The 12,143-nt window shown below is 36.6% G+C and overlaps 1 protein-coding gene across 1 annotated transcript; it reads left to right on the top strand.

Moving 5' to 3' along the window:
* The first annotated feature begins 10,548 nt into the window (after nucleotides 1-10,548).
* On the top strand, nucleotides 10,549-11,450 carry LOC124639135 (enhancer of split malpha protein-like). Its single transcript, XM_047176370.1, has one exon. It carries the CDS (start codon nucleotides 10,627-10,629, stop codon nucleotides 11,101-11,103), a length of 477 nt encoding a protein of 158 aa, XP_047032326.1. The 5' UTR covers nucleotides 10,549-10,626; the 3' UTR covers nucleotides 11,104-11,450.
* Nucleotides 11,451-12,143: the final 693 nt, after the last annotated feature.

The following is a 12,143-nucleotide window of genomic DNA, read 5'->3' as shown; positions in this document are numbered from 1 at the left end:
TTGCGTCATGGAATATATTAAAAGACATATATGCATTGTTTCAGGTACGAAGTATGCAGTATTGCCTCCATACGCTCCCTGCACCGGAGTTTTGCACCTAGCAGTGTGTGATCCGCCTACAAGACTTAGGTAACTCGATTAGATTAATATGGTAAGGTGCATATTTATGTACCTACCTGATATCATTGTGCAACTTAACCCTTTTTGGTGATAAAGGAATTTGAATTGTCGAGTTCGGTCAACCATTAGTTTTAGGTGCAATCGTTAATTAAACGTAATGTTTGCTTTATTTTGTTGTTGAAACCTAATCTGGTGATTTGGTTGTTTATTGTGTTGTGTTTGTAAATAATTAATTTATTGTTGTTACAAAATGGGCAGCCTAAATTCCATTGTTTTGGAGTCAATAGTCTTGAACGCAATCTAGCACAGAATAAATTAGTTACGATATTGTTTTGTATATTTACCCTTACTTTTTATAAAAAAAATGTATAATCTCTGAAGTCTCTCAGGATCTTGAGATTATAACTAATACTAAGAACAAGTAACCACAGATCTCATTAATATCGCATCAACGACTCAAAGAAATCAATTCCAATTAAATAATTTCACCGACGCGACGCCTTATAGGTAAGTTTTTTATAATTTCTCCCAACGTAGTAGGATTGTTCCTTTTATGAGCACCCTGTACGTCATTAGTCAGTTTTTTTATGGAAACTAGTAAGTAGTGAACTAATAATGCGTTGCCTTCAATCTGTCTACCAGGATTTGCTTTTTTTTTACTTTTTAACGAGCTCCGTAGGTAATGATGAAATTGATTGATACTGCTACAAGGAATGGTACTTGTAGGTATAATGTATTGGTAGTAAGAAGTATCTAATACTGAATAAACTGTGTAGTGATACATTTTTCAGTGTCACTATAAATAATTGGCGCTCAATTTAAAATAAGGTCATTACTAGGTACTAAACTCAGAACCTCATTAATTATTACATAAATAACATAGAAGTCGATATTCGATTAATTCATATAAGTAAAGGTGTAAACTACAAGGTTTTACTGTATCCATCCTAAGATTTGCAGGAATGTACCTAAGAATTTGATTTTGAAATTTCGCTATATTATTTTGTGCTACATCTATGTTCAGTACCTGCCACTGCAAAAAAACGTGCACTTTAATTCACACTACACGTAATTATACCACGAACTAAATAAAAAAGTTCGCAATTGCCACACATTCGTCCTACGAAGACCATTAAAGGCGCAGTTTTTCCAACCAAAGAAAATTGCGAACAAGAAATCAAAGAGTCACCGGCAGTTTTTCCATTTATTAATCTGATTCAATCAGCGAGATTGGCGATGTTTCCTGCTATTTTATGATGTAAGATAAACCGCATACTGGAGACTAAACAATCGGCCGACAGTGCCTCGACGGTAGGCATTTTTTTTTAAGAAAATCTTACTTCTAATCAGTTTTCAGTCAGTCTGATACCGGCTAAATACCTGATCTTCGTAATGTGCGTACTTGTATTATACTACATCCCCTAAATCAGTATAAATACTGATTTAGGAGACCAAACTTTTCTATTGGATACGGCATCTAGCAGTTCAGCCTAGGAAGTCATGTACTGCTTTACCGGACTCCTCCTTGCGTTATCCTAGAATTTAGGCCTCCAGCCAGGGGCTGAGTCCAAACAAACTATTGGCCGACTAAAAGTCTGCAGCTTGTAGGTACTATAAGTGCGCAGGCGACTCCAATCCGCGGAGGTCGGTCTAATGGCGCGGCTCGCGACATCTATTACAGACAATTACCTAGTACGTGCGAGGTGCGGCGCAGGGTATAAGCGCAAGCGATTTTCCCAATAATTCCAAAAACATGCTTTTAGCGAATTAAAGTTGGAGTTTTCAATTTTTTTTTAATTGTTACATGATAAAATAATATGTAGAATGCTTTCGACAAAACGTATAAATTCTCTAGTTACCCAGGACAAAAATAAACTATTGACGCACAAGTAGGTATTTATTTTATTGTTAAAGTGTAGGTTACCTTATAGATAAATTCCCCACTTATTTGTCTTAGGACTGAATAGGTAGTTCTTAATGTAGCTACCATACTTCATCTGAAAAGAAAACGCAAGTATGTATCTTAGTATACGTTCAAAGACATAAATACTAGACTAATCACAGTGTCCCGGTCCAATAGCCCAGGTTGCGACAATTTATAAAACACATTTATCTGCTACGTGTGGTCGTGGGAGGAATTTATATCCAGCCACCGACATTAGCGATTATATTTTATGGCTAAATAAATTCAGACAGACTGAACCACTGGAAAAATATATCTAAGTAGTAAGTGCCAATTTAAATGGATATTAACGAAAGATCTTCACAGCTTGTTATATAGTTTGTCTCTTAATGACGTCAAATCAATTAAAGGCAAAAAACAAATAGATATGTAAATTATTCTTTACTTTTTCTAATAAAGACATGTAAATAAGACAGATGATGTTTGAAAATAGAACTTGTGTTGTATTTTTTAATTATTTATAAGCTACTGCGCAAATATATTATCACTACACAGTATTAGACACAGTCGCTTTCTCGGTCGGTCCTATAATATGGATGCTTAAATCTTTAAAACGACGCAACGGATTTCGATGCAGTTTTTTTAGTAGATAGAGTGATTGAAGAGGAAGGTTTTTATGTATAATAACAACCATTAAATAGTATTGCACCTTTGCGAAGCCGGGGTGGGTCGCTAGTTTTAAAATAATTAAAATAATCCTCTTCGCCTTACATAAGTAGAGAGCGGTCATCGGCGCTTATCCCAGTCGGGCGGTGTAATGGCCGGTCTGCGACAACTATTAGCCACAATTACAGGCCCCTGCGTGTGCGCAGAGTAAGTAAGTCATAAGCAATCAGCGATTAAGTTTATAATGTAATCAATTGCGAAAGAAAAGTTTTTAGCTTATACCATACCACATCCTATACTTATAGAACTTTATTTGAAATGTCATGTTGATGTTTTTTTCTGGCTTCCAGTTGACCCACTTTAAACTAATATTTTGTATACTGAAAATAAACTCTCAATTAAAAACTTGCTTTTAACTGACAAAATAATAATGTATTATTGAATTTGACTTAGTGCTAACTTACCAGCAATACTAATGGCGATTTTATCGTAGCTTTTATTTGGCCCAACGATCAATCTTCGCCATTTAATGTGGCAATATTGTCAGCCTATCGGGATTTTTAACGCCCTTGGTTAGTTTTGTGTTCTCTGTAGGCATAGAAAATTGCGACCATCGAAATCGCACTTCGCTAACTCCTTGCACCGTATTATTTGTACCAACAACAAATTGCTAGAATTAACCGTCCGTTGCACTTAACTAGTTATTTATAGCCGGTTCCATTGCTACTTGTAGCCGCTGGTTAATGGTAGCAAATGATTTGACTCGAACAATCGGGGCCGGCCTTACACCCAATTCTGGATAATGGAGCAATTTACAATGTTCATGAGAGGTAATTAGAACTGTTGTGGTGATTAGTGACGCTTATGGATTGATGATGCACAAGACATAAGGTATTATGTAACATCAGGGCCCGATTCTCTTTAGTCTACAGCAGCGGTTCCCGAATTCTTTTGGCTTCGGAACCCTTTTCGTTTCACCATTTTTCGGCGGAACCTTAGCAGTAAACTAAAGACGTACGGCTCGTAGCGTATGGCTCGTAGCGTATGGTAGCGCACCAAATGGTTATATGGTTAGAGGCATACTCAGTATACTCAGGCGTAGCATGGCTATCTGCCACACCGGCCAGAAACTTTGTGTATTATGTGAATAGTTTTCAGTTTGAAGACAGACAAACTAAACGCAAAAAGAAATAGATTGGGTTTGTACAGGTGCGAGGCGAGCGAGCGAGATTTTTTTTTAGTAAAAGAAGAAGTTCCAAGCACCCGCTAGCATTGAAAGACATTTAGTGGTAGCCGGTACCGCGAGCGAAGCGAGCGCGATTTTTTTTTTAAGTTTAATTACCTACACAAAATAAACACTGTAAATTAATAAGGTCTCAAAAAGTACAATATCCACACAAAAAAGCAAATGCAAATGAATAAGAAGCAAGCTAGCGAAGAAAGCGCTATTGCTTTTTTTGAATCAGAGGGATAAAAAATAAACATCAAAGGAAACCTCGACGGAAGAGCGCGAAATTTTTTCGGTGTTGGATACCTGAGCAATTAAACGAAGATAAAACCATCACTTGTACCATGGAGTCGCGAGCGAAGCGAGCGCGAAATTTTCGGATTCGCGGAGGTGCAAAAATTAGAAATAATGTCACACTTTGATTCATGGTAAAAATAGACACTGCAAATCCTCGTATGCCGTGTCATTTCACGTCCTAACAAATGTATGAAAACGTATAATCCTGGCGATGAAATAAGACCAAAAAAATTTGGTGATTTTTGGCCGACTCGCTACCTACTTTACCGATTGCCAAAGACCTGGAGGTATTAAGTTAATCTACAATTTGTAAAAAACTGAATCAAATTATCTGCTGCCGTGGCCTTCCCCCGCCACTTGTCGCGAACTTACACTCCCGAGTGGTACCCACCTACATGGTGCCTAAATGGAATTTTGGAATGAAATATTTAAACAATTTAATTGAAAATGAATAATAATTTAATATTGTCAAAAGTGAAACGATTTACCATTTGGAAATCTTGAATTTTCCACGGAACCCCTGAGGGCCTGTCACGGAACCTCAGGGTTCCGCGGAACCCCATTTGGGAACCGCTGGTCTACAGTATAGTCTAGGCAGGCCAACGTGTATAAAACAAAAACTTTTTTTTTAAAGTAAGCTGTCAACCTCTTTGATCACAGAAAAGTTTGTTTATTCTCGTTATGAATATTCAAACGACAAACAAACGATTTCGCACATCAACCATTGACTTGTAATTGTATGTAGAACGTGAGTGGGATCGGCTGGCTGCCATTCTACCTAAAACCTATTAAAAAATAACGCTCTTAATATCTTCTATTGCTATTAACTTGCTAATATAAAATTTGGTAATGATCAACCATAACAATTTTATAAGGTGTATTTCCCAAAATAAAGGCCACGTAAATGAAACCTTTTAATTTTCAATAAGTGACAGGTGAAAATATTACACTTAACGAACATAGATTTTACGTCTGGAGAAATGTAATGAACCATTTTATGACACCAATATAAGTTAATTGCCTCTAACAATAAAAAAATCGTGTAATATACGTATATATCTTCATAATACTTGGCAGTCATTTCTAGAATAAAATAGAAAAAGGCGCGTACAATTTTGATTTTTATTGTGCCGTCAAAACGGAGCGCGTCCAATCTGTAATTAATACTTTAAAGTAATAACGATCCTTTTTTACCGAATATCGTTATTAAACATAATATCAGAGTACAACTCCCAAGCTATTAAATAGTACTCCCGAACTCATCTTCTAAAGTATTCAAAATAAAATACGAATGTAAGGCTGTGTCTCACTGTAAGCGATCTTACTGTGAGTACCTACTGCTTGTAGCCATGGCTGCGGGATTGTACTTAAGGGGCTTAAGAAGGAACATGGTGGACTTTAGTGCATAAGAATCTGACACTCCCTCATGCTGCACCCACTACGGGAGGAGTAATTTGAATATAATGATATTCCATAAAAAAGGACTCGTAAGTGAGGTTTGCGAAGTTATATAAAACTGCCCAATATCAAAGTTTGAGCAAGCCATGTAATAATACTCTTAAAGTCTAAGTATGTATTCGTGATATATGACTACGAATTTCTTTATTATTTTTATGACACTTAAATATTCAAGATTAACAATTATGTTCTCACATAATTTCGTCAATGTCAACTGGTATTTTTTCTCTTTAATGTATTCTTTTACGCAGTATATTAGCCTAAAGACATTTAAATCGGTATTTAATAAAGCTCGTGTTGGTATTTAAGAACTTCTACGAGTTTAGCTTCATACTTAGCTAATGTGTATACCACGCCTTGTATACATTGGTAAGTTAGGTGCTTATATGAAAATAGTCCCTGTAAAAATCACTGTCAACACAGATTATACAAAGGTAACAATTCTTAGATAATTTCGACCTACTTTTGCACTATCATCAATAACATAAAAAATTGTAACGACGTACTTTGATAAGCTTAACACAAACCGCTCACAGTCATACCGTAGCCCTAACGAGAATATCCAAAATCGGAGCCTTATTATCACTTCCCACCTCCTTTCGCTCCTTTAATGATGGCCTCCTCCTCATTAGACAGAGATTCTGACGTTTACAATAAAAACATAACTTGTAAAGGAGTTTACCTTTTTTCTTTTTCGTTATCTGTTACTATGAAGGCAGTAACAATCAACTAGGATAAATCTTAAAATGTTGTGTTGTATTTTTATTTTAGCCCTTCTAATTTAACGAAAACGAAAGTACGTGGCTGTCTAATTGGTTTTTTAGTTTTATTAAATAAAACCGCTCATTAGTTACTAATAATTTAAATTGAAATTCATAGATTAGTAGAACCGTGAGAAATACCTAGAGTTTTATAGAAATATCATCAAGCTCTTAAAATAGCAACGTCTGTAAAAAAGTAGAAAAAAAGCTTTCGAACAAAACTGAATAATCAATTATGCAAAATTAATAAATATCTCCTTAATTCAAGGTAATAAAGGAAAACATAAACTTCGAATACAACATTTATTGATAAAACATATAACACATTTACATTTGATTAATTCGACAACCTATAATATTAATAAATACGTTATCCATTATTCATAAAGGTTTGGGTTCACGCAAATCTTTATAATTTTTTCATCCAATTTAAAATAAGTTTACCTGCGATTCACTTTATTGTTCAGCAACCCCTAAAATTTACCGCCCCCATATACACCGTTGAGAAACCAATTTTTACATGCAGTTTATTTCAAATGGTCAGTCAACGTCGAACTCTATTACAACCCAATAAGAGTGGTTTTCTTGAGGATCATTTTCAGGGCTGGTAAATTAAAGTTGGTAAAAAACCTCATACAGTATGATGCAACAAGTGCAAAGCTAACAAAAGAAGCGATTAGGGGTGATTTATACATTCTTTTATTTTCCACCCCCTCGTTCAGTTCAAGTGATACCGTAACTGAAATTCCCACGCAAGCAATACTAGGGGACGACGTGATTTTTTTTGCTCTTTTTGACAGTTGGTAAAAGTTTTTTTTAGGTATAGAACAATCCAGTTTTTGTGTCACATAAATTAGAATTCGAGTGATGTCACTTACATAAGATAAAGAAATAATTGATTAATAACATCTATCAAATAAATAAATATTAAAACCAAATAAACACGTAATTTCAAATCTCCAAATTAATTTTAATTGAACTTACAACACATTTGCAGAAAAAATATGTTAACAAAGAATATAATTTATAATTATAAAAACTTAAGCCCAATATTTATAATATTTCGCAAAAAGTAAACTTCAACAACATTATAATTCAAAATAACATAAGTTAGAGAGCTATTTGTTAAATCATAAGAAGCAAAAAATTATGAACACTGTCTTAACTTGAAAAACACATAAATAATTATAACTACGCAATAATATCACAGATTCTTATTAGATAATAATCCATTAACATTTTAACTACTCATTAAAAAGGCACTTTAGAAATTATAATTTTAATCCGAAGTTTAAAGCTATTTAAATCTAACTAGACTGATACAGCAACTTTAAAAAAAATATACAAAAAAAATGTTGTCTCCAAAAATAAACATGAATTAATAACATGTAAATCACTACTACTGAAGCACTTTAATAATAATCAGATAATAATAATTTCATTAAAGTTGTCTCAAAAGGGCTTCAGCGTGTTGGCTTCGGCCCCACGTTCGCCTCCCAAAAATCCGGGACTCTATAGTCCCGAGGTCTGGAAGAGACATACATATAATAGTTTCAGATACAAATAATCAGGTAATTTTGCACTTTTTTCAAGTTTATTCACCTTGAAATGAGTTTAAACTGCAAATACGATTTAATTTCAGTCTTATATTTACATTAATTATAAACTCTTTAATAAATTACAAATATATTAGTTACCATCTTATTTTACAGTCTTCTTGATGCCTGTATTTTTTACTCCGCTTTCGCAATTTACTAAAATAATTTTGATTTTGTAACACCTAACATACATCATAGATACAATGAAAAGCTTTTCAGTTTATAAATATTCAACATAAGTAATTTTATAGAATTATCAACGCGATAGATATTGAATAAACTACTAAAAATACAAATAAATAGACCTATTTACATTAAAGCTTTTCTTACAACTATTGAATATCTTCTATCTTCCATACTACCAGGCTCCGGCCATATCATACCATTACCCAATCACCCAAAAAAAATCAAATACAATTTGACCTTCCCCTAAACGCAACAAGTGGAATCACAAACAACTGACAATAGAAGGGAACGTCATTATGCACCCCACGACCCCAGGACCGTGACGTCACACACACTTGTCACGCCGCAGGGCACAAAGCATCGCCTTTTTACTATCAAATGACGCAAACTATCTTCCCTCTATCTATTCTTTCTTTTGTCGAGGTTTTTGCATCTTCAGAACGTGGGAAACTGGACTCGCAAGGCCTGAAAAAAGTGACAAATAACCAGGTAAGCATGGGAATGTGTTTTATTTCATGCTAGATTCGTCATGTGTATCTAGCACGGTTGAGTAAGTATTTACGCAAAAGGTGAGTAAGTGAGGTCTTATTAATGCTGGTCTACAAGTCTTCGTTTCAAAGATATGTAATTAGTGAGCCAAATAAAACTATTCAAACCATTAATAAGATTCCAACTCATCCCAATTTGCATCATAAATCTCCCACCGATATCATTTAAAGACGATCTTTTGATCGCCATCATTATAATGATAATTTCAACCCCTAACAATATCTCCTAATAATCTCAAAATGCTCCTAATAGACATTTAATTATAGAGTCGGTCGAGTTCCACTGACCCCTTTTACACTTGTTTACATCTTCATCCCCTCAAACCCCGCAAACGCGCTGAGCCATCAAAATGGTATGTTTAATTCCAATACCCCATACGATTTATTATAAGTATAACAAAGCTGAACGGGAACGATCGACCGCTTGCCATCTGTCGTCGTTCCGAATCTCGAATCACCGAAAAAAACTCAATGTGCGAGCAACCCTGGGAACCTAGGAACGAGGAGCATTCCCACGAACAACCCCTCAATTTTCAATAACCAAATTAGCCTTTGCGTTACCCTATTTCGGATATGAGGGAGTCGTGAATCTATTCATATCGATAAAAAATATCACGCGTCTCGCTCGCTTTCCCCGTGAATGCATATATTCATCCTGTTCGAATGCACGTGTTCAGCGATCGTATATTTAAACTGCGAGAGTATGTGTGCGAGAGCCTTCGGATCGTAGCACCTGCCGGCGCGCGCGCACCCCATTGGCTGAGCAACCACTATCACCGCTACACTGATTTCTTTTAAACTTAATTTTTTTGTAATACTCTCTTCGGACATGTTAAGAAAAAATCCTACATGTTTGGACCGGTACGAGCCGAATATTTTGTGTGTAGGTGGCATCCTACTTTAATCATTCTTTTTGTAAACAAAATGCTAATGAACTTTGACTTGGATGATTCAAATTCCCCATCTAAGATAGGGATACGTGTAAGAATTACAAATGGAAACACTTGAATTTATTGCACCCTATTTTTGTATGGCATGATATTATCATGATGGACTCAGAACTTAATGATAGGATAGACAAGAATGCATCAATTAATAACTGAGGTTACCCTAAATCTGAGGTTTATTAGGGTCTCGTGACGTGCGCGTGAGTAGCGCGTGAGCTGGCCGGTCGGCAGCGAGGGGTCGTCCCCCTGACTTGGTGACCCCGGTAAAGGGATAACAATCGCATTGTCGCGGCCAGGGGGGCAATCAACATGTGTTGTGTTTGCCCATACTGGGGCGTGTGGACGGCACGTGACCGAATTTCCCATGAAACCCTTCCCGCACTTGTTTGATATGATAATAAGAATCAAATAGACACATGTGAAAATTGCCGACAAGTGCTTCATTATAAATTCATAGATAAATGTTAACAATATGTAGATACCCCAATAGGCTCAAGAGTGTCATTGGTATGAAGAGATCCTACAAATACTTAATATTTTCTAGTAAACTTACGTTCCAATAGCATTATAATATGAATTTTATCCAGACATTGCAAATTACTCTTCTCAGGTTTTAAACAAGACGGCACTAATTTACTCATCCCCAAAAATATGATGTCCAAAAAACTTGTCTTAACTCTACCAAAATTATGAAGACCTGTCACGAAATACGAAATGCATATCGGGGTATCGAATAAACCACTTGACTCACCCACACATACAAAGGGCGCTTTTCATGTACGTGGGGCCTTTTATGCCGGGGGCGGCGCGCACGGTATAAAAGGCCGACCGGCCCAACCAGCCCCACATTCCCGCCTGTGATCTCACTAGCGACACACGCTCTCTACTATTACTTTTCTATCAAATCTTTAAACATGTCTTACTACGCCAACAACGAATACATCATCGCGACAAACAACTCAATCAACGAGAACAAATACAACAGTGAAAAGATGAAGAACAGCGGCATCAAGGCGCTGCTCAGACCTTTGATGAAGATGATCAAAAAGTCGACCAAGCGCGCTCCCGCCAAAACCTGCGACACGTGCTACGAGGAGGAGCAGAACTCGGCTAACGAGATGCTGGAGCGCAAGATCTGCGAGGAGGTGCAGGCGTGCCAGTCCGGCGCCGCCTTCCTCGTGTACAACGACAACGAGACGTGCGACCTTGTGCCAGTGACCCCCGACAACTTCTACGTACCCGTGCACTTCGCGCGCACCGACGCCGGCACCTTCTTCTGGACCACCGTCTCCAAGGCCGAAGCTGACTTCGCAGCGGCGCACTGCTACACCGAGTGCCAGACCGCCGAGCAGCAGTACCCAGTGCTGCAGGACCGCTGGGTGCAAGCCTAAGCTGCAACAACTCGACAACTATCAGTGTCTTCCGTGAAACCAGTGCCTGCTCCGTTGGTTTCTGCAACCGTCTGTGATGTTAGCTTTAGTTTAGTTCAAGGTGCCATATAGGGATAAGTTAGGTTAGGCCTGCTCAATACTCGTGATAACTCCTCGAAAGCTTTAATTGTAATTTCGATAGTGTTGTGATATTTTTTGAAAATATTTTGTATTGTATAAATTAATGTTAGGGACTTAGTGAGCTTAGAATTGTGATCTTCCTTATCGAGCTTTAATTGTTTTAGGGATTATTTATTAACCTTTACCTGTGTTATAATTTGGTATGAAAATACAAGAATTGAAATGAATTTGCTATCTTTTACTACAAATATTACCCTAACCCTTACACACACATAGCAATTAAGAAAAACACAGAAACATAATGAATACAGTAGCGAAATAAACCGCAAGGTTCGGTACTAATAAGACGAGACAGAATCGATAAAATGTTCTTACTTGGAGCTTATTCTTGGTTTGTATGGAACCAAAAAGTGGTCAGACGAGGTCGGCGCGGGCGACGGCGCGAGCCACCACTCCCGCCTCGCCATACTCGGAGAGCAACATTTTGTGCGCGCGCGCACGTGCACGCCTCGAGGCAAAGCTACCGGACTTTTAATGGTCTCTTTTTAAAGTCGCCGCTTAACTCTCTTGTTGTGGACTGTTATTTATTTTATACAATTAGGCACGTACTGTGAATGTTACGTAGGTAAATGACGGTCATAAGATTTAATGCGCTAATCCGGCTCAGATTTACGTTGTTTATAATTAATATTGTTAATAGATGTTAGACAAATGATTCGATCGCGATATTTATGCTTTTATGATTTAGAAGATTAGCATTCTTAATTAAATTAAATTATACTAAACAACATATGTTTTCCGATAATGATGAGGCATGAATTAACATCAATAAAAGTTCGATTAATAAATAGAAAAAACGAAACAAGTTTTCAAAAAACTAATTTAATTATAAATACCCGTAGTAAAATTGGAAATTCTCT

Source organism: Helicoverpa zea, chromosome 18 (assembly GCF_022581195.2).
Source record: "Helicoverpa zea isolate HzStark_Cry1AcR chromosome 18, ilHelZeax1.1, whole genome shotgun sequence".
Classification (NCBI taxonomy): Eukaryota; Metazoa; Arthropoda; class Insecta; order Lepidoptera; family Noctuidae; genus Helicoverpa; species Helicoverpa zea.
Note: the sequence above shows the minus strand (reverse complement) of the source record. Positions and strands in the feature narration are given on the sequence as shown.